Source organism: Malaclemys terrapin, chromosome 13 (assembly GCF_027887155.1).
Source record: "Malaclemys terrapin pileata isolate rMalTer1 chromosome 13, rMalTer1.hap1, whole genome shotgun sequence".
Lineage (NCBI taxonomy): Eukaryota > Metazoa > Chordata > Testudines > Emydidae > Malaclemys > Malaclemys terrapin.
Window position 1 is genome coordinate 34031679 of NC_071517.1, and position 22997 is coordinate 34054675.

A 22997-nucleotide genomic window follows, 5' to 3' on the forward strand; every position below is an offset into this window, starting at 1 on the left:
TCCCAGTTTTGGGAGGAAAAGCTAATTTAGTGGTCAGAAAAAGAGGACATGGAAGTCAGGACCTCTGGGTTATATACCGGGCTCTAGGAGGTGAGTGAGTGGGTGGTTACAATGGGAACAGGAATCACGACATCTGGGTTCTATTCTCATCTTGGCCAGTGACTCAGACAAGTCACTTGGGCCCAGATCTCACAGATATTTAGGTGCTTAATTCCCAGTGAGAGTTATATGCCTCGATACCTTTGAGGATCTAGGCCTTCATCTCTTTCTGTGCCTGTTTCTCCACCCATAAAATGGCAACAATGATACCTATCTTTGTATTACAGACAGACAGAAAGGAAAATTCTATTGTGAAATACACCAGTTTAAACCTGGAGCAACTCCACTGAAGATAATGGGGTTACATCAGTGAAATTGAGAGAGCAGTCTAGTAGGAAACATTGTATACAAGGGATTTTATTATTTTCCTTTGCCGATTTTGCCAAGATTTCCCACATTTATATTACCCACAAATGTTATCGACGTCCTGCATTGCAGATCCCTCCCACAGCTTTTGTTGACTCTGAATCTGGATATATATTATTAGGATTGTCAAAGGCATTTAAGCAAATTAGGTGCCTAACCCTATGGGAGTTAGGCGCCTAGCTACTTTTGAAATTTGGCTCTCTATTGCCAGTATCCTTCTGTATTTTCCAGTCCTGGGACTTCAGAATGAGGAAAATCCCAAATGCTATATAAATGTGACATATTTTTTTATTGATATTACACTATTTGTAAAGGGTTTGGGAATCAAAATGACCCCAAAATTCCAGGGCTAAATTTTTCAAAACCAGGAGCCTAAATTTTGATTCCTACACCCTGATTTAGCCTCCTAAATAAGTGACTTTCAGAAATGTTGAGTAGGGTTATTCAGCACTTTTGAACAGACCCTACATCAGGATTTCTGGACAGTTCCTCTAAAAACTCCAGCCTAGCTTTTCAAATTTTGGCCCAAGATTGCATTCTCTAATACAGACTGAAACATCTTTTTGAGAGATTTCACAGAAAACCACTGATTTCCGTCACACAATTTTCCCAAACTCAGCTCTGTAAAGGTCTGTAGCCACATGGTTTGAAGCCTCAACGGATTAATGTTTCGGCATTTTTGATTCAAGGAAATGAGAGACTGACAGGTTTATGCTCTCAGCCAATTGCAAAGCTGCTCTCTTCTCTGTCCCGCCTACCACTTCCTCTCATCTTTCTGTCTTTCATCATCACCATGCTTCCTGTACGTATCCTGTTCCTGTACTCCCAGACCAGCGTGCTTGGTAAGTGGCAAGATCTCTAGCTCGGTTTGAATCCTTTGCCATTCTGAGTTTAATTTTTGCCATCCACCCATGTGTTAGGATTGGAATAAATGTAGTTAAACTGTATGTGGTGGAGAAAGGTTTTCCCGTGGATTGAATTTGGCCTTAGGGTTGAATTCAGAATCCGTAGGCCAGCCCTTTACGTAAGGCCAAAGGCAGGGGATTAGTGGGAATGTGCTCTGTTAAAACTGTGCGATTTTCAGCGACACCCCTGAAATCCCCATTGACTTTGCAGTCCCTGGGTTTTAATAAATTACTATGTGTCTGCAGGTTCCTCTTCAGGTCTGCATGAAGTCACACATGCTGTAGAATGAGTTCGTGATCTCTCTCCTACTCCTCTCTTCTCCCCACCCCTGTATGATTTGGTGACTTGTTTCAGGGCACGCAGGGAGTGTGCTGCAGAGCTCGGAAGCTAACGCAGGAGTTCTGACGCTTAATTTTGCCCTTTAATCCAGTAGATTCTACTCCCAGCTCTGGGAGAGCAAAGCCCTGAGACCCACTCCTTCTGTCGTAGGCAAACCATCATAAACAGCAGTAGGTGTTTTATGTACAGATCTGTTTTTAAGAGGAAAAACCACGTGGTGGGTGAGCTGGTGAAAGTTGAACAAAGAATGTCCCTGCTGCGGAGGGAGGCTGGGTTAACACGGTGCCTTCTGCTGTGTGTTCTAGCAGTCTCTTCAGGGGTGTGGAGTGAGCTGGCAGTGGGTTTGACTTGGTGTTCAAAAATGCTGCTGCTGGTAATGGTGAAATTGCCCACGCTGCGTGTGGCCCACGTGTTGGGGGAAAGCTTTGGCTATTCTCCCCGCTTTATAATTTGTGGCTGGAACTGCATGCTGCACCACTGAAGTAAATAAATGGAAGCTTAATTACAAGAGAAGAAAGTTGAGCAAGCTCTGCTGGCTTTGAAACACAGGGTGGAATTCAGAGGCTGTCCTGAGCCCAGTCTGACTCCAGTGATAAAACTTCCATCTACTTGTATAGTGCCTTTGCCAAACCCCACGTGCCATCCAGACCCCCTTTAAAAAATGCAGTTTCATGATGGGGGTGGGTGGGCTGGGAGTCAAGACTCCTGACTGTTGGCTCTGACCCTGTTCCAGTGGTGACCTTGAGCAAGCCACTTTGCCCTTGCCCCTCTGTATCTCAGTTTCCTCACCTGTACAATGTGAATAATACTTCATAAGAAGCATGTGAGGCTTGATTCATTCATGATCATAAAACACTCAAAATCTTTGGGAGTTCCTAGAAAAAGAGCACATTATCAAATATTGTTGTTTTTGATCCTTTATTAGCTACTAGTGGTTGGGTACTTCATAACCTGTGAGTGATCCCAGACTGCAACTTTTACCTGATCTGTATCACCTACTCCTTGCACCTACCATGATAAAGAGAGCCAACAATTTTTATGCAGGTCAGAAAGATACCCAAGAGCCCAGTATCTATGAAGCCTCAAAGGATTTCAGATACAGATTGCAAAGGCCATAGGCTGCAAGCAGCCGGGCTTTAACAGAAAGGTTCTCTGCCCTGCTCAGGGAGTTGGATCTGCAAATGAAGCAGTGGGATAAAGTCTGGAGGCTGATTCAGGGCAGTAATGGGTTCAATTAAGGATTATTCTAACACAGAAGGTTAGAGCTACATAGAATGTGTGGCCTAACAGGCCTGTCTTCTTGAGGTTAGTGCAGGATTGTTCCCTACAGTCCGCTTTCTATCACTTTGTTCAGTCTAGTTTTAAAAGTCCCAAAGTAAATCAGGAAGAGCTGAGATTAGAAGTGTAAAGCCTTTTGGCTGAGAGGAAGAATGAACCAGCAATTAGGGTGCTAGCCTGGGACTTGAGAGACATGGGCTTAATTTCCTGCTCTACCACAAACTTCTTGAGTGACCTTGTGCAAGTTTTAGTCTCTCTGGGCCAGATTTGTATAGGTACTTGGGCATCTAAAGATACAGATAAATGCACAGTGAGATGTTCAGAAGTGCCTAGGTGCCTAACCCCTACTGATTTCAATCTGCCTCTTTAGGTGCCCACAGACATTTAAAAAACTGGCCCTCTGCCTCAATTCCACATCTGTAAAATGTGGATAATAGCAATGCCCTACATCACCAGGAAGAAATTGTGAGGTGCTCAGATAGTTGATAATGGGAGCTCTGTTTCTGGTGCTGGGAGGAGGTGGAGTTTACTGATTAGAGAAGAGTGAATTGAGATTGGCCTTCATTTGGTTCTATTCATGGCTCTGCCTCTCGCTGTGTGACCTTGGGCAAGTGATTTGCCACTCTGTGCCTCAGTTTCCTCAGTTATACAGTGGAGATGATATTGACTTCACAGGGTGGATGAGGCTTAATATTTGTAAAGCACTTGGGCTGGGATTGTTAGAGGAACCCAAGGGGATAAGTAAGGTGCCTAATTCCCTTAGACTCTCTGAAAGCCTCTGGAGATTTTTGGAAGAAAGGAGCTAGAGAAAGACCAACCCTTATTACCGTATTAATTTTAGTGGGTGTAGCTTCTGCATTATTGGTGACCCCTAAAGGTGGGAACATCCTGCTGTGGAGGCTTTTACAATCCTGTCTCTAGTGTAACCTTTAAACACCAATTTTCTGACATAGCTATGGCAGGGTTGGATGTGGTCTGGTTGCCAGGTTTTGGTCTGTGTATCCTAAACTAATGTTTGTATGTCTTCATTTTAGACTGAAAATGGAATTGATGAGCTGGGAGGAAACAGTTGCTTTTGAGAAATGCCACGTTCCAGATATGGGGCTCAGTGAACTGGTATGAGATTGGCTTCTTACAGAGGAACAGAGAATCCCTGTCCAGGGGGTTAAACATTACATAACAGCAAAACTGTCAAAAACTAGGGGCAACTATAATGGGTTAGAACAGGGGGGCTAGGAGTCAGGACTCCTAGGTTCTATTCCCAACTCTGGGGGAGTGTGGACTAGTGGTTAGAGCAAGGGGAATCGAGTTTAGTTGTAGAGAAGGGGGACTGGGAGTCAGGACTCCTGGGTTCTATTTGGCTACCTCTCTTTAAGTGCTTTAGCAAGACCTAAAATGTCCAACCTGGAAAGAGGACTCCAGAGTATTCCTGTTAGATCAGGGCAGGCTTAGGCCTGCCAGACCACCTATCTCCCTTCCCCCAAATAGTGCAGGCTGAGGCATGTCAAACCTTCAGCTTTGGCCTTTGTAATGTAGCAGATGTTTTTCAACTCTGACTTGATTGAAGTATCTGTTACCAGCTGTGTTGACCAATCCAACTTTCAGCTGTGACAATGGAGTGTAGTAGGAGTGACTTGTGGCTTCACAAAAACAACAAGGAGTCTGGTGGCACCTTAAAGACTAACAGATTTATTTGGGCATAAGCTTTCGTGAGTAAAAACCTCACTTCTTCGGATGCATCCGAAGAAGTGAGGTTTTTACTCACGAAAGCTTATGCCCAAATAAATCTGTTAGTCTTTAAGGTGCCACCAGACTCCTTGTTGTTTTTGTAGATACAGACTAACACGGCTACCCCCGATACTTGTGGCTTCACATGTCTTGAGGCCTTCAGATTTTAAGTCCTCATTGTCCAGGACTGGTTCATCTCTTCCTCCTGCCACTGCAGATAAACTAATGCTTTTTGTCTGAAGCTGTTCGGTCTTTTGCTTGAGGCCTTAACAAAATTTGAGATCCTGTTTAGATGAGTCCAGTGGTAACTCTGATCTCTGGTGTAGCTGCAACAGTAGGGGAGAGGAAGAGGTTTTGTTGGTCACACTCTAGTCTTATGAATGTTTCTTTGCCTGTTTCAGATTGTGGAGAGGCTAGAGGATGAAGACTGACTCCCCACCCCCATAAAATGATCGGGGCTGAAGTGGAAAAATGAAGTACTGTAACTGAATCTTGAAAATGGTCTGTAATGAAACATCCTGGACCTGAGCCCCAAGGACAATAGGGTAAGGGCCTCCAACTGAGTAGGGCCTTAAAGAAAAGGGACTGAGTGGTTTGATGGCCTACCTGAGCTGAGATGAAGATAATCAGCTCCTGTGCTTTCAGGGCTTGCTCTGATCTGTTAGGAAGTTGCCAGGGATGTGTTGCTAGAGGCAGGATGCTTGACTTGATGGGCCCATCCACTGTTTTATTATTAGTTGTATTACACTGTAGCCTTGAGGTCCTACTGTGCTAGGGTTTGTACAGACACTTCATTAGGGGCCATCCCTGTCCCAAAGATTTTTGTTGACTTTGTCTACTTAGGTTATAAAGGATGGAAAACAGGAAGTAGCAGCATTGCAGATGGGGAACCGAGGTACAGAGAGCTGAAGCCTGAGATTTTCAAAGGAGCCCAGTGGAGTTAGGTACTCAAATCTGAGATTTAAAAGGATTTGCTTGAGGTCACCCAGGTAGTTTGTGGCAGAGCTGAGAACTGATCCCAGATGTCCCAGTCCAGAACCGTAACCACACAACTGTCCCTGTGCTTGAGGCACTTTTTAATCCTTCACTTTCCATGGCAAGACCTATGTTCCTATGTCTCAGACTCCAGAAATATTGGGGATAAGATCCTCGCTCTTGTGGCACAATGAGCACCCCTTGGACAGACACTTGGTATTGGGGGAAGTGTGCTACTGTATGAGACAGCCCATAATTGGATGCATGGGGGCTATCTTGAGGGTTGGTGTGGAGGGAAGACCCAGCCTACAAGAAGTTTCTTCTCAGACCAGGAGACCCCTCTGGTCTTTGCCATTGGTGATGTCCCAGCTGGGTTTGAGGGTGTGGGTGGGGTCTGCCATCATTAACTGTATATTCAAACCATCTTTCACCTGATCCACCCTGATGCCACATGTGCCCTGAGAAGACCCCACTACATCAAAGAAGGAGAGAAGCATGAACTCCCTGTGTGGCTTCCATTTCAGTCCTGCAGTGAAATCTGGGCATTTCCCATAGTAGATGGGGTCAAGGTTTAAGGCCAGGAGGGACCATTATGGCCATCTAGTCTGACTTCCTGCATTGTGCGGGGCATAGAACGTCACCTAGTAACCCCCACTATGACTCCCTGACTCCTTTCCCTTTCTAAAACTCAGCCGTTCTCCCCACTCTCCCCGCATGGGCCTTTAAAATAGTTCCCTGCACTAGCTCTCGCCTCACAGTGTCTCCAGGTAACTTCACTGTGCCATTTCCTCGTCTGTAACTGCTGTGCCCTTAGCAGCTGCTCGTATGGCTGTATTGAAAAGCCAGATCTTCGTTTAAGGCCAGAAGGAACCATTAGATTGCCTAGTCTGATCTCCAGTTCAATACCGACCAGAGAATTCAGTCTGGATTGGAAGACAGCAAGGAATGGAGAATCCACCATCCCTTGGGAGTTTGTTCAATCACCCTCACTGTTAGAAACATGTGCGTTATTTCTAATTTGAACGTGCCTGGCTTTAACTTCCAGCCATTGGTTCTTGTTCTGCCTTTCTCCATTAGATTAAAGAGACCTATAGGACCCTGTGTTTTCTCCCCGTGAAGGTACTTGTACACTGTAATCAGGTCACCTCTCTCAAGCTTCCTTTTCTTGATTTAAACTAAACAGATTGAACTTCTTAATTCTCTCACTATCAGGCATTTTCTCCAGCCCTTGAATCACTTTTATGGTTCATTTCTGAACCCTCTCCATTTTTTCAATGTCCTTTCTAAAATCTGGACACCAGAACTGGATGTGGTATTCCAGTATCAGACTCACCAGTGCCATATACAGGGGTAAAATCACCTCCCTGCTTCTACTGGCTACTCCCCTGTTTATGCATGCAGGGATTTTATCTGTCTTGCAGGGGAAGTTGGGAAGCCAGGGAGTCCATGTTGCAATGTGAGGAAGTTGGGTGAGGAAGCAGCTAAAATTCTCAACCACTTGAGGTCTCAGAGTCCTGGGTGGTGGTTTGTGTGGGAGGGGCAACCACATTGCCACTTTTAGGACTAGGAGGGGTCTGCTGTGATGAACCGCATGTTCAGTCCGTGTTTCACCTGATCTACCCTGATTACACACATGCCCTGAGCAGACTAATGAAACAAACACCTGCAGCTGTAATCTGATTGGGGGGGAAACTGATGTTCTAATGGTTTCCAAGGCAACCATATGTAAAGTCCCAGACAGTGAGGGGAATAAGTAGCAGATTCAGGGGACCTCTTCAGAAACATGGATCAGGTTTCTGTGCAAATGTAGGCGGGACAGAGATACACGGAAATGAGTTTTCCCTGTAGCTGGTAGCATGCTCTTTTTAATTTAAAAAAAAAAAAAAAAGTCATTACCTGGAAATAATTCCTCTTTGCTTCTGTAGGTGCAAGAACTCTGAAGACAAGATTGGCTGGTTTCGCTTCTTCCTCACCCTGGATCCCGTATAGGAATCACAGATGTAAGTGCTGCAGGAAGTTCGTATCCATCCAGTTTCTTAGTGTGGTCCCAAATTGGTACCCCCAGCCAATATCACTATCGGGGGAGGTATGGGACAAAAATAGGGTACTATGGCAGACATAGTTTGCCAGCAGGTAACAAATGTCTGGCATAGGGTACATCATGCATTCCTCATTCAGTGACAAACAGTCTCTGAACTGATCTTTCAAACATTGCCAGGCTGCCTTTCAGTGCCTGAAGCTGCAGGTGCTTTCAGAAAGCCATATCTTTCTGCACATATGAACAGGGACTCCCTGCTGCAGAACTTTACTGGGGTAACGGCTTAATAAAGGTTTGCTATTTGGGGAAATTCACAGGGTGTTCTTTCTAGGGAAGTCCACTTGCTCTCAGAGCTGTTCATTTAAGGGAAAGTGACCGCGATGACCGTTCCTCTTGCTGCCACAAGCCATGGGCAGTGGGATTTTGTGTCATCGTAGATTAAGCTTGGCCTTTCTTCACTCAGGGTGCTTTTGGATGGGTTTGGCCGTTCGTTAGCACCTTCTGAATTTTGCGGGGTCAGACACTCAAAGAGGCAGAAGGGGACTGGACTCTGGGGACAGAAATGGGCTGGGGACAGAAATGGGTTTAAAAACAACCTGCTCTGTAAACTTTAGGCAGTGGGCTATAGTAACCAGATAGTAATTTTTCAATGTGAGCTGAAAGATTGCCTGCACTGAGGCACTAGGAGCTATGCTGGCCTCAGCTGGGAGGAGTTAGCTTCACTGCACCAACTAGGTTTCCAAGATGCAACTGTGTGCTGCATAATACATCTCTGAACCTTTATCTTTACAGGGATGATTTGAGATGAGCCTTAAAGGAAAGGAAAATGTATCTTTCTCTCCACCAGCATCAACTGTAAGAGAGAATTTGGGGCCTGAAGATTAAAAGATTTGCCCTGTCTCCGATCTGCATTACAAGGACTCTGAAGTTATGTCCAGGAAAGGCTATACTAAAAACAGGATAAATAATAAAACTAGATTGAATGGATGTGTAAAAGTTGGGTGTTCTTGTACAAAAGGGCAGTGGTAGAACAGGGGGAAATGGAGCTTTCTCAACCCTAATGCACTGGTCTGAATTCAGCCCAGGTCAGTAGTGGCTGTAGTTGGGATTTTCACAGAAGATTTAAGGGAGTTAGATGCCGTGCTGCATTAGGCTTCTTTGAAAATCCCATCTTTAATCCATTGCAATTTTCAGTTGCCCTTTCTGTGAAATGAGTTAGGGCTTGATCTCATGTCTGAGATACAATATCTGTCCAGGTATTTTTAAAACTCGTACAAAATTGAGGATCAGGATGGTTAACCAACATTGATCTATTTACCCGTATCCAAAATTACTTTCCACTCTTCCGTGAATTGACTCCATCATGTCCACTATCTGTTTTCTACTACCAACACCATTTAGGTTAGGCTGAGATTTTTCAGATGCACTCAGGGTTTGGACACCCAGTTCCCATTTTAAAAAAAAATAATGGGAATTTAACAGGCAAATCTCATAGATTTGAAAATCTTAACCTAAATGTATTTAAACCATGTCTCCCCGACCCTACAGGTGCACACTCCTCTGACACCAGCTCAGACCTTTATTTCATGCTTGGAATGTTGGCATCCTCTATCATCCTGTTTTCTCTTCACCCCAAATAAACAGATGTAGATCCTTTCCCTATTGAGCTGGGGGCCACCACTGCAGTCCTGCTACATCTTGCAGCTGTTGTGCTGAACAGCTGGGAGGCAGCGAGAGAGATGGAGCTGAGAGGCAATGCTATGTGAAACAAATTCAGCAACATGTGGTTTTGAGTTTAGATAGCCAGGGGAGTTATACTTAAGTCAGGACAAATTTTCAGTGGCATGAGCAGAGATGCCAAGCTGGACCCTCAAAACCAGGGCCATCCCAGAAAACATGGGCCATTTGGTCATCAAGAGTTTGAACTAGCTTTTGGGGGTTCAGCTGAACACAAGAAACAAGCATTTCCCCAAAATCATGTACTTAAAATTAAACCAGCATGAATCTTAAAAATTTGTAATTCTCCATTTTAAAAATTTTTTTGTTGTACTCCATGTTATGGGAGAAGTTGCAATTTTATTCTTTTCACGTGATTGCTTTTTAACTGGGTGAAGGTCTCAGTTTGATAGCATTTCTGTTCATATGTAATGTGATAACTTTTGAACACTGCATGCAATCATTTCCAACTTTTCAGGGAATGTTTGAGGTGCTGAGGGCCAGCAACTTGTTCACTTTTGAGAAAACTGGAAAACCAAAAGGGAAAATGGGAGGAGGGATGACAGATGGACACATGGAGCCTTGCCAGTTGTTTAGCACAGCTGCTGCTTCAAGCAACTCTGCAATTGTCTATAGACTAAAGAACTGGTTGATGGAAGCCATTAACTCCTTCCACCATAACAGTGCCCCTAGCTCATTTGTGTGTCCTACCACCAGAATTTAACCTTTGACACCCTAAATAGCTTCTCATAGACCAAAAATAGGGAGAGGGGGAAGTGGGGGCACGCACACAGCCTCTGGTATGGGGGGGGAGGAAGGGGAAGTGGGACTGCACAGAACCTAGTGGGGGAAATCCAGTTTGGGGGAAGGGGGCACACAACTCCTGGCATAGAGGGGTATAGGGTGCAGAGAGAGCCCCTGAGGTGGAAGCGGAGAATGGGGAAGTGGGGCATACCCAGCCCCTGCAATTGCAGGGGGAGATTGGGGAACCCTGCTATAGAGAGATGTGGGAATGGGGGTATACAGAACCCCTCCCACATGGTAATTTTGGGGACCTTGGCATGGGGGTAAGTGGGAATGAGGACGCACACAGAGCTGCTGCAAGGGGGAAATGGAGGGATGCAGGGAGTCCCTGATGTGTGCAATAAGCTCAGCCTACAGAAGCTATGAAATGTACAAGCCATCAAGTTAAATCCAAATATAACACTATTGACACCCCCCCCCCCCCCCAAACTAGCTGGTAAGATTTGCAGTTAGCAGGGTGGGTGATTGATTGAATCCATGTGGAGTTATTTTATGGCATGGTTATTCTGGGGGGGCATGAGACCAGTACAAACAGCAACAGAGGGTCCTGTGGCACCTTTAAGACTGCATAATACAGAGGGTGAGACTCCCAAGAGAAACTGCTGAGCTCCAGTTCATTTGCAAATTTGACATGATCAGGATTAAAGACTGTGAATGGCTATCCAACTACACAAGCAGTTTCTCCTCCCTTGGTGTTCACACCTCAACAGCTAGCACCTCACCCTCCCTAATTGAACTAACCTCCTTATCTCCATACTGATTTATTACCTGCCTCTGGAGATTTCCATTACTTGCATCTGAAGAAGTGAGGTTCTTACCCACGAAAGCTTATGCTCCCAATACTTCTGTTAGTCTTAAAGATGCCACAGGACCCTCTGTTGCTTTTTACAGATTCAGACTAACACAGCTACCCCTCTGATACAGTACAAACAGGGATGTCTTAGCATCCTGGGAAATGGAGTCTTAAATCACCAGCTATCACAAGTTCAAAGCTGGCTCCTTCCAGCAGTAGCACCTCCCATCAGTGTAGGAGGCAGGATAGAGAGTCAATAAAGAGATGGTTGCCCATGTATTGCCCCTAACATGCAGATGAGCACCATTTTGACATGTATCAGGGGGTAGCCGTGTTAGTCTGTATCTACAAAAACAACAAGGAGTCTGGTGGCACCTTAAAGACTAACAGATTTATTTGGGCATAAGCTTTCGTGAGTAAAAACCTGACTTCTTCGGATGCATTTTGACATGCCTGTTATTGGGATTCTAGAAGTGCTGTTTTGATGTGGGTTGAGAGGGCAGTGTGGGTGCCATTTTGACATGTTTTTTTATGGGGAGACCATGGGTGCTATTTTGAGATGCAGTTGGGTTCAGTGTGCCATATTGATGTGGCTTTTATGAGGAACCTGTGGGGTGCCATTTTAATAGGGGTTGAGAGGTGGGATGTTGGGTCTCTATTTGATAGTTCTTATTGGAATCTCATTGGTATCATTTTGAGATGGGTTGGAGGTGGCATATGGGTGCCAGTTTGACTTGGCTTTTTGTGGGGGAAGCCTTGGGTACCACTTTGAAAAATGCTGCAGTGGGTAGGTTAGGGTTACCATATTTAGTGCCTCCGAAAGGAGGACACTTTAAAGGGGCCCCAGCCCAGCCCCGCCCCCGCCCCAACCCCGCCCCCTCCCCAAAGTCTCCGCCCCCTCCCCTGCTTCCTGCGAACATTTGAGTCGCGGGAAGCCTGAAGCAGGTAAGGGGGGGTGTGTGGGGGGGGGAGGAGGCGCGGCCCACCCCCGGCACCGCAGGTCCCCAGCCCGTCCCCCGAGCCCCCAGCCCGGCACCGCCGGCCGAGCCCCCGACCCGGCACCCGAGTCCCCGGCCGGGCCCGGCACCGGGCCCCCCCGAGCACCGCCGGGCGAGCCCCCAGCCCAGCACCCGGACCGGCACCCGGCCACCCCGAGCACCGCCGGCACCCGAGCCGCCGGCCGAGCCCCCCGGCCCGGACCGGCACCCGAGCCCCCGGCCCGGCACCCGGCCCCCCCGAGCACCGCCGGCCGAGCCCCCGGCCCAGCACCCGGCCCGGCACCCGAGCCGCCGGCCGAGCCCCCCGGCCCGGCCCGGCCCCCCCCGAGCACCGCCGGCCGAGCCCCCGGCCCGGCCGAGCACCCGACCCGGCACCCGGCACCCGAGCCGCTGGCCGAGCCCCAGGCCCGGCACCCGGCACCCGAGCCGCCGGCCGAGCCCCCCGGCCCGGCCCCGGGCCCCCCCGAGCACCGCCGGCCGAGCCCCCGGCCCGGCACTGCCGGCCAGGCCCCCCGAGCCCCCGGCCCGGCACCGGGCCCCCCCGAGCACCGCCGGCTGAGCCCCTGAGCCCCCGGCCTGGCACCCGAGCCACCGACCGCATGTCCGATTTTCCTGGACATGTCCGGCTTTTTGGGATTTCCCCCCGGACGGGGATTTGGAGCCCAAAAAGCCGGACATGTCCGGGAAAATCCGGACGTATGGTAACCCTAGAGTAGGTACCATTTTGACATGGCTTTATGGGGAAACTGTGGATGCCATTTTGATGCAGGTCAGGGAGCGGACGTGTTAGTGTCATTTTCACGTGGATCAGGAGCGGGCGCGTGGCTGCCTTGTTGAAATGGGTCGGGCAGGCGGGTGCCCTGGTGACGTAGGTCAGGGAGAGGGCGCTCGGGTGCACCGGTGACGTGGGGCTGGCAGCGGCATGTCGGGCAGTGGGGGAGGGTGCCCTGGTGACGTGGGTCGGGCAGCCGGGGGGGGGGTGCCCTGGTGACGTGGGGCCTGGGCGCTAGCTCAGCAGCAGCACGCGGGTCTGGGCTTGTGGGCAGGGAAGCCGGCGCTGCGGTCGCTCACTCCCCCATGTCATGGCCCCCTCCCCCTACAGTGGCTGTGCAGAGAAGCCGGGGAGGGACTTTCGGACCAAACCATTTCCGCAGAAGGGGATTGTTTTGTGTAAACAGCAAGCTGAGACCCTTTTTGGCGCACTTTGGGACATCCGCCTCTAGTCAAAATATGTTGTAGCGAATTTTTGTCTTTATCCCTCAAGAGCTAGATGGATTTTGCGCCACCTCACCTCCTAGTCCTTTCCCCCTTTCTCTACAATGGTACGTTCCACGCTCCTTCCCTGCTCTCCCATCAAACAGGGCACCAAAGCAGGGCGGGCGGCGCGAGACGCGTTGGGACGCTGAAGGGAGAAGCTGTCGCGCGCCGCGACCGTTGGCGGGTGCGAGCGGGAGGGAGTGGGGGCAACGCCGGACTGCTCCTCGGCGAGGGAACGGGGAAGCGCACGGAAGCAGCGGCGCATGCGCAGAGACGGATTTCCTCGCCAGAGGCGGTTGCTAATTTTCCCGCCCTTTCCCTGCCCCAACGATTTTTTTTTTAACCGCTGCGTGGTTTAAAAAAGGCGGCTCAATGAGCGAGTAGCCCCCACATTATTTTGTGGGGTACTAGCTCCTCCCCACACCCAGTGTCAGTCTTGCCCGCCAAATATAAACGTGTGTCAAATTCGCCTCGCAGGACACGAAGGTACAGCCGCCATTTTATAAAATGGAGCCGTTTGTGACTCAGTGGCTCTGTCAAAGCCAATGGGGCAACCCCTCTCCTCCCTATACACACATGCATACTCCTAAAAACGACAATGGGGTGCCTACTAATCCCACATTGGCTTATATCAAAGCTGCGAGGCACCCATTTTGGCGCATGTCATGCTTATGCTGTGCCAATGTTGGCTCATGCCAAGCCAGTGTGGGTGGATGCCCTAAAAAGGCCACTTTAATGACCAAAAAACACACTGGTGTCAGCCAGGCTCACATTAACGAACACAAAGTCCCAATATTGCCATGAGATAAAATGCTGTTGGCGTGTGCCAATTTGGACATATAAAAATCCACCATATGGACTCATGGCAGTACTCTGTCGGCAAACATCAAATGCTCAATGGCAGGAAAACATTGCATAGTTGCAATGTCAAAAGATGCATCATCCAAAGCAAGGAATCCTGTGTTGATGTGTGACCAGACACCATTGGTATCCACTAAACCCCTATTGGTGGGACAACAGAAATCCGTGTTGGCCTATGTCATAGCCTATAATAGCAGATGGAAATAATCCCTCTACCAGCACCTGTGAAACTGCCATTGGTGCACCCCAAACCTGCACTGAAAGCCTTGCAGAAAACTACAAATACACTTTGGAAGCAAAAAGCAACAGAGGGTCCTGTGGCACCTTTAAGACTAACAGAAGTATTGGGAGCATAAGCTTTCGTGGGTAAGAACCTCACTTCTTCAGATGCAAAGCTTATGCTCCCAATACTTCTGTTAGTCTTAAAGGTGCCACAGGACCCTCTGTTGCTTTTTACAGATTCAGACTAACACGGCTACCCCTCTGATACTTTGGAAGTAGTTGCCTTAATAGCCGTATAGTTCCCCCTTAAAACTTGTACACACATTGACTAGCCCAAGAGCACAAAATGAAGCTATAGAGAGTCAGGGTGGGTGAAGTGATATCATTTACTGGATCAACTTCTTTTGGTGTAAGAGACAAGCTTTTGAGATACACAGAGCTCTTCTTCTGGATCAGACCTGGACCAAGCTCAAAAACTTATCTTTTATTGAACCAGCTTCTGTTGGTGAAAGAGACATCACCTCACCCATCTTGTCACTCTAATATCCTGGGACCAACATAGCTACAACACTGCAAAGTGAAACTATGGCAGAGTTGGGAAGCATCTGCAGGAACCTTCATTTCAGTCCCACCTGCTCTAACCACTAGAAAACAGGCTTCTCCCAGAACTGGGAATAGAACCCAGTAGTTCTGCCTCCCAGACCCTACTGCCTGCACAGAAGAGGGGATAGAAACTAGGAGTCCTGACTCCTAACCACTAGACTCCACTTCTCTCCACAACTGGAACAGAACCCAGGAGTCCTAACTCCCAGCCCCACCCTGCTCTAACACCTTGGTGTTAATACAGGCCAAACCTGCATTAGCACACTATAGACCCCATGTGCATTGGCAGAAGTAAAAAGCTGGATCAGCACATACCCAAAAGCTGTGCATCTCTGCCAACTATGCTACTCTATCACCATTGACATGCACAGGACTCTCCCAATGTGGCTTTTGGAAACTATTAAAAGAATTAAACTTGCCCCTTCAAAATATTAACTAGACTCGAAGAAATGTCATCTCCCGAAGGGACATGGCCAATTTCACACATAGGTTGTCCAGAACCCCAAACTGAGGATTGACACTTAGAGTTTCCCCAAATAGCCCTTTAAAGTATCCTGTGACCATTTTAGTGGCCAAATGTGGGATTTTGGTTGCCACCACTTTTGAAAATTGGGCCATTTTTTCTTCAGAGACGCAAGAGGCTTCTGAAGAAAAATATCCAACTGGTTATTTTGATGCAGCATAAAAGTGTCAGTGTTTCCACTTCGGCTTTTAGGGTGGAATTTATAAAGCAGCATAAGGGAGTTAGATGCCTGAATCCCATAATTCAATGGGAGTTGGACACCTAACTCTCTTAGGCCCCTTTGAGAATCCCAGCCCGTATGTTTGTTTTGCTCTATAGGTTTGGTGTGGTGAGTGACACATTCCTTTCCACCAGGGGGTATTTGTTTTGGAGTCAACACCCTTGCTGTTGGCTCCATTAAAATGTCTGTGTGTGAGGACATGTTGCTGTGCAATTACCGCAAGTGCCGTGTCAAGCTCTCAGGCTATGCCTGGGTCACGGCTTGCTCACACATCTTCTGTGACCAGCACGGCAGTGGGGAATTCAGCCGTTCACCAGCAGTCTGTCCTGCCTGCAACAGTGCCCTCTCTGGCAAGCTAGACATTGTCCGCACTGAGCTAAGTCCCTCTGAAGAACACAAGGCCATGGTGTTGGCTGGACTTCGGCCAGAGACTGTGCTGGACATCAGCTCCCGCGCACTCGCCTTCTGGACATACCAGGTAAATCCACCTCAGGTGGGGCATCAGCATGATGTCCTAAGATAGGTAGACACCTTCAAAAGTGTCTCTAAAAATATAATTGGGAAGAGATTTTGTTTGCTAAAGGAATGAAAGATCCAAAAGTCAGTCTTTATGGCTACCTATATCTCATGCATGGAGGGCAGAGCTGATACCTAGGTCACTCCAAAGGGAGGGCCACCGTGCTATATTTTTTGTCCTGAAAACTGTGGAAAGGAGCCAAAGGGAATGGAATAGGATTAAGAAATCCCATTGTTTGGTTTTGTTGTGTGACCTTGGACCACAGAGAAGGTTGCCCCTCGCTCTCTGGTTCAAAATCACCAGAGTGTGGCATTTGCACTTCTCCCTCCCTCCTTCTCTGTCCAACTGTCACTGTAAAACATTATTGCTCTATTAGCCATTCCTCTCTTTCTCGTCTGTCACGTGGAAGGTTCTGTCCATCTTTGCTACACATTCTTTCTTTCCTCACATCACAACAGTGTCAAAGCACCTCACAAATATTCATGAATTATCCTCAAGGAGAAGTATGTCTCTATTACTATCTCCATTTTACATGTAGGGAACGGAAGTATGGACATTAAAGCAACATTTTTAAGTGTCCACTAATTTTAGGAGCCTCACATTTGAGTGCTCGACATGAGACCCATATGACCTGATTTATAGAGATGCTGTGTGTGACGGGTTGGGTCACAGAAACCCCCTTGGGACTGCCACCTGATGTGCTGAGACTACTTCTGAGCTGGTTTTCCCTGCCAGCTTGGGACTTCAGTAGCCTGTCTTGTTGAGACAGACACACTATCCTGCTACAAACACAGACCCAGGTCTGAACCACATCCCTCACAAGCTGCAGACTTAATTGAAAACAGCTTAAGTGCTCATTTCTCTAGCACCCAGATACCCAGTTCCCAATGGGATCCAAACCCCAAATAAATCTGTTTTACTCTGTATAAAGCTTATACAGGGTAAACTCATAAATTATTTGCCCTCTATAACACTGCTGGAGAGATATGCACAGCTTTTTGCTTCCCCAGGAATTAATTACTTGCTCTAGGTCAATTAATAAGCAAAAAGTGATTTTATTAAGTATAATAAGTAGGATTTAAGTGGTTCCAAGTAATAACAGACAGAACAAAGTAAATTACTAAGCAAAATAAAACAAAAACATGCAAGTCTAAGCCTAATACAGTAGGAAATTAAATGCAGGTAAATCTGACCCTCAGAGATGTTCCAATAAGCTTCTTTTACAGACTAGACTCCTTCCTAGTCTGGGTCCAGCAATCACTCACCCCCTCCCCTGTAGTTACTGTCCTTTGTTCCAGTTTCTTTCAAGCATCTCTTTGGGGTGGAGAGGCTATCTTTTGAGCCATCTGAAGACAAAATGGAGGGGTTTCCAGAGCCTTATATAGTCTTTCCCTTGTGGGTAGAAACCCCTTTGTTCTCCTGTGTAAAATCCCCTCAACAAGATGGAGTTTGCAGTCACCTGGGCAAGTCACATGTCTATGAATGATGCAGCTTTTTGCAGGCCGACACCATTGTTTACATGTTAGTTTGAATGTTCCCAGGAAAGCTCAGATGTGGCTTGGCATCTCACAAAATCCATTGTTAGTTAAGTGTTTCTTGATTGGGCACTTACTGAGAATAGTTCTTTACCAAGAAGATGACCAAATGCTTCACTGAGGCTACTTAGAACCAAACAAGTACATAGTCAATATTCATAACTTTGGATACAAAAATGATACACACATACAGACAGCATAATCATAACCAGCAGACTACAACCTTTCCATAGACACCCCACTTGGCCTCCTTGTACAAGACCTGGTGCAACCATAAGACCCTGGTTGCAACAATGATTTATACAGTCAGTTTATGTCAATAACATCACACTGTGCACCCCACAGCTCTTATCAGCTTCAGTTGGAGTGTGGAGTGCTCAGCACATCTGAAAATCAGTCCGTAGATGTCTCATGTTGGCAACCCTAAATTAGTGGTCCCTCTTGAGAATATTGACCTAAGTGACTTACCCAAAGTCACTGTGGCAGCAGTGGGAACTGAATCCAGACCTCTTAAGTCCCAGTCCAGTGGCTTAACTCCAGACCATACTTCCTTTGGTACACTGTAGTCATGCTACTATATCTCAAGTGGAGTGACTTCACTTTCCTTTGACAATCAGTGGTCAAAGAAGCCTGTCACACCTGTCATAATCTCCACATGGCAGGTTCACCAGGAGCGCCTGTACCAGGAATACACCTACAGCAAGGCTGAGGGACACCTGAAGCAGATGGAGAAGGTGTACACCCAGCAGCTGCAGAGCAAGGACATGGAACTGACCTCCATGAAGAGCGAGGTCTCCTCCCTGAAGAAGGTGCTGGAGGAGTACAAGAAGAAGTTCAGCGAGCTCTCTGAGAAGCTCATGGAGCGCAACCGCCAGTACCAGAAGCTCCAGGGCCTCTACGACAGCCTCCGTCTGCGCAACATTGCCGTGGCTAATCAGGAGGCTGCCCACGAGCCTCCCATGATGCCTCAGCCTGCTGTCTTTGGCTTCCCATTGGGTAAGATCTGTGGGGAGTTCTCATTTCACTACTCACAGAGGTTGCAAAAGCTGGCATAAGGAGTCACTACACTGGCACTGTTAGTGGAGGGGACAAGGGTTTAGTGGGCTATAGAGACTGAACTCTCCCTCCTTGCCATAGGGCAGGAGGAGGCACATATGTGTGTGTGTTTGAAGGAGGAGGGCTTCATACAGACCAGTCACTCTCCAAGTGTTGCCATATCAGCAACTTCCAAAGTGCTATGAACAGGGCTGGCTCCAGACACCAGCCTGGCAAGCAGGTGCTTGGGGCGGCCACTCCGGAGAGGGGCGGCACGTCCAGCTATTCAGTGGCAATTTGGTGGACGGTCCCTCACTCCCGCTCGGAGCGAAGGACCTCCCGCCGAATTGCCAGCGCAGATCGTGATCGCGGCTTTTTTTTGGCTGCTTGGGGTGGCCAAAACCCTGGAGCCGGCCCTGGCTATGAAATATTTGATTAGACACTCCTGTGTGAGACAAGTTGATGGGTTCTCAGCTTGGACAGTTGTCTATCTATGAAACCCCACTCACGCTAATAGCCCCCCTCCTTAGCAGCCTCAGAGGAGAGGCCAGGGACTGAATGGGCCATGGAGATTAAGCTCCTTTCTCCCCGCTCAGAGGGGATTTCTCCAGAACATGGGTTAATTCACACCGTGAATCCCAAAGCTTTGAACATCCCTTGTAATTTCTCCAACCTTAGCTAGCCATGTGGTATCACCAATGCACAAACTTTACTGTGAGTCTCTGGGCATTTGGTGTGTTTAAAAAAAGGGTAAGTTTGTAGTCCTCATGGTTGCAGAGAAAAGAGGGAAACTGACTAATAAATGCTACAGAACCAGAAGGAAATTTTTAATATAATTTTAAGAACATCATGATTTTGTAAGCAAATCTCATGAATTTTGGGGGCTGGACTCTTGAGTATTGGCATTTGTCTCTTTCATGGGTGGTACCTAGGGTTACCATATTTCGAGCCTCCAAAAGGAGGACACTCCACCGGCCCCCGGCCCCACCCCCAGCCCCGCCCATGCCCACACCCCAACTCCGCCCCTTCCCCAAAGTCCCCGCCCCAACTCCGCCCCCTCCCCTGCTTCCCGCGAACATTTGATTCGCGGGAAGCCTGAAGCAGGTAAGGGGGGTGTGGGGGAAGGAGGAGCGGCCCAGGCTGCCCCCCCCGGCGTTTCCAGCCTGGGCCGGCCCCCAGCCGAGCTCCCCCTGGCCCCGCCGGCCCCCGGACCTCCGGCCGAGCATCCCCCGGCCCGCTCAGCACCCCCCGGCCCGGCCCCCGATCCCCGGCTGAGCACCCCCTGGCCCCGCCAGCCCCCGGACCCCCGGCCAAGCATCCCCCAGCCTGCTCAGCACCCCCCAGCCCCGCCGGCCCCCCAGCCCGCTCAGCACCCCCCGTCCCGGCCCCCGGACCCTCGGCCGAGCACCCCCTGGCCCTGCCGGCTCTCGGCGCTCCCGGTCCCCCGGCAGCGCCGGCGCTCGGCCCCGCCGGCCCCCAGTCCCCCGGCAGCGCCGGCGCTCAGCCCCGCCGGCCCCCGGCAGCGCCGGCCGGCGCTCGGTGCCCCCGGCTCCCCGGCAGTGCCGGCACTCTGCCCCGCCGGCCCCCGGTCCCCCGGCAGCGCCGGCCGGCACTTGGTGCCCCCTCCTCCCCGGCAGCGCCGGCACTCTGCCTCGCCGGCCCCCGGTCCCCCGGCAGCACCGGCGCTCGGCCCCGCCGGCCCCCGGTCCCCCGGCAGCGCCGGCGCTCAGCCCCGCCGGCCCCCGGCAGCGCCGGCCGGCGCTCGGTGCCCCCGGCTCCCCGGCAGCGCCGGCACTCTGCCCCGCCGGCCCCCGGTCCCCCGGCAGCGCCGGCCGGCGCTCTGCCCCGCCGGCCCCCGGCAGCGCCGGCGCTCGGCCCCGCCGGCCCCCGGTCCCCCGGCAGCGCCGGCGCTCTGCCCCGCCGGCGCTGGGCGCCCCCGGCCCCCGGCCCAGCACCCCCGCCCGCATGTCCTGATCTTCCCAGACATGTCCGGCTTTTTGGGATTTCCCCCCGGACGGGGATTTGGAGCCCAAAAAGCCGGACATGTCCGGGAAAATCCGGACGTATGGTAACCCTATGGTACCTCCTCATCAAAAGGTTTACGAATCCAGGCTAATGGATTTAGGCCTAAATCAGGCCTTCAAATTCCATCATGTCCTGTGACAAACCCAACCTTAGCTCCTGCATTTAAATCAAGCCGTGGTCATTCATGGTCTTAGATTTGGAGATTCTATGTTCAATCCCCGAATTGTCACACTACTATAGTCACTAATGTCTATTCTGATAGAGAATCCAGCATCCCACTGACCCTGTATCATCCCCTTCCTAGGTAATGCTGCCAGGTTCCCTGGGGATGCCACACCGGTCCGGGGCAGGTGTGGGGAGGGAGACTTCCACTTCAAACCCTTCTTTGCCACATCCCCACCTGCGGGTGAATCCAGCAACAGCTTCTTCACCTTCGCCTCTCCCAGCAACGAGCTGGAGCCACATCCTGGAGCCAGCAGGGCCTACAAGATGAAGAGGATGTAACCGGTAATGCGCCTTCCACACCTGCCTCTTGGAAATTCAGCCCATCCATCAGTGGGGGAAAGAGCGAAAATGCTTATTGTCTGGATCTGGGATTCTCCTCAGTATTGGGATATTTCTTTTAGGTATTGTAATGTAATCACCCTCTGATTGTCACCGGCAGATTGTCTTGACCTCTCATCCTAGTCTGTAATGCCCTGTCACCTCTGATTGTCAATTTCATTGTCACAACCTGTCACCAATAGACTGTCCCTCAGACTGTAAACCTCTCTCATCCTTGGATTGTCCCCCTCAGATTGTAAAATGGACACCCTCTGACTGTAGTATCCCATCGCATTTGGACCAAGATCCTCAAGGCACCTAAATACCTTTGAGGATCTGGGCCTGGTTCCGATGTACTGTGCTTAATAGGTTACAAATTTATTGTTGTTGTCTGTGTGTGTGTGAGATAATGTGTGGGTGTGTCTGTGTTTGTCTCTATGTGTGCATGCAAATCTATGCAAGTGTGTATTCTGGTGTGTGTTTGCCTCTGTGTATGTATTTGGGTCAATCTATGCGTGGGTGTGTTTGTCTGTACACATGGGTGTATAAATCTAGATAGCTGTGTATTATCTGTGTGTGTAAGTCAATATGTGTGCTTAAATCTGTGTGTGTATTTTGGTGTGTCTTTCTCTCTTGTGTATGCATACAGATATATATGTGGGTAGGTGCCTCTTGCTGTGTGTGCATTTATCTCTGAATGCGGGAGGATGCGTAGCTCCATGGGTGTGTACATGCATAGTTCTGTGTAAGTGTGTTTTCGCTTTTATATTTATGCTTGTTTTCATATGTGTGTGTGTATTTCTCAGTGTTATCCAGTGTGTTCCCCTGGGTACACTCCACCTCATCCTTCCCTTTGCAGTTATTTTCCCCCACTTAAAGTTCAGCCATGTTCATTTCCCACTCATTAATTTAGCCCTCACTTTCACAAGGATTTATAATTTTTGGGCCCCACAATGGGAGAAGCAGGGTTGGTTTTGGCATCTCGCAACCAATGGATTTGTGCACTGTATAAAGTGGCCTTTGTAAATAGGTTGTTCACCCTCTCAGAAATAAGATTAGCAAAAAAAGAAAGGAAAAAAAATTGATCTTTTGTATCTTGGTTTCTAGTCCTTGTTGGATCAAGGATGTCCGCAGTGTGGGAGGTGGGCAGCGTAGGGAGGGCAGGTTGGGTGTGGGTGTGTGAGATCAGGGAAGGATCCCAGGAATGAGGGAGGCAGGTGGCGTGGGGAGCACAGGCCAGGTGGGAGGGGAGTGGTAAACTGGGGGAGGGATCCCAGCAATAGTAGGGTTACCATATTTAAAAAAAACAAAAAGAGAACACTCCACGGGGCCCTGGCCCCTCCCCAACTCCGCTCCTTCCCACCCTGGCCACACCCCAACTCCGCCCCTTTCCCCAAAGTCCCTGCCCCAACTCTGCCCCCTCCCATGAACACTCCGCCCCCCTGCTCCTCCCACTCCCCTGCTTCCCACGAATCAAATGTTCACGGGAAAGTTCACATGTCCAGGAAAATCCGGACGTATGGTAACCCTAAGCAATAGGGGAGACAGCCAGTGTGGGACATGCAGACAAGGAATGGGAATTGGGGAGGGATCCCAGCAGCAGGCAGGAGGGTGGT

General features: G+C 49.3%; 1 protein-coding gene, 1 long non-coding RNA gene and 2 other non-coding genes across 4 annotated transcripts; all 4 read left to right on the forward strand.

Moving 5' to 3' along the window:
• Positions 1-1227: 1227 nt before the first annotated feature.
• On the forward strand, positions 1228-8716 carry LOC128848209 (uncharacterized). Its single transcript, XR_008446989.1, has 5 exons — positions 1228-1307; positions 4023-4104; positions 5118-5261; positions 7617-7691; positions 8522-8716. It is a non-coding gene; the product is annotated as an uncharacterized LOC128848209 (long non-coding RNA).
• On the forward strand, positions 7263-7340 carry LOC128848496 (small nucleolar RNA SNORD126). The gene has a single exon (XR_008447056.1). It is a non-coding gene; the product is annotated as a small nucleolar RNA SNORD126 (small nucleolar RNA).
• LOC128848493 (small nucleolar RNA SNORA79) lies at positions 8108-8255 on the forward strand. Its single transcript, XR_008447053.1, has one exon. It is a non-coding gene; the product is annotated as a small nucleolar RNA SNORA79 (small nucleolar RNA).
• A 7191-nt stretch (positions 8717-15907) lies between the features above and the next one.
• Positions 15908-21342, forward strand: CCNB1IP1 (cyclin B1 interacting protein 1). The gene is made up of 3 exons (XM_054046844.1): positions 15908-16204; positions 18441-18774; positions 21143-21342. Exons 1-3 carry the CDS (start codon positions 15908-15910, stop codon positions 21340-21342), a joined length of 831 nt encoding a protein of 276 aa, XP_053902819.1.
• The last annotated feature ends 1655 nt before the right edge of the window (positions 21343-22997 follow it).

What these genes read in the sequence shown, in the direction of transcription:
- CCNB1IP1 (XM_054046844.1), top strand. Translation starts at nt 15,908, where the DNA reads ATGTCTGTGTGTGAGGACATGTTGCTGTGCAATTACCGCAAGTGCCGT. An exon ending in TCGCCTTCTGGACATACCAG is followed by an intron (nt 16,205 to 18,440) that starts GTAAATCCACCT and finishes TCCACATGGCAG; the next exon opens with GTTCACCAGGAGCGCCTGTA. An exon ending in TGTCTTTGGCTTCCCATTGG is followed by an intron (nt 18,775 to 21,142) that starts GTAAGATCTGTG and finishes TCCCCTTCCTAG; the next exon opens with GTAATGCTGCCAGGTTCCCT.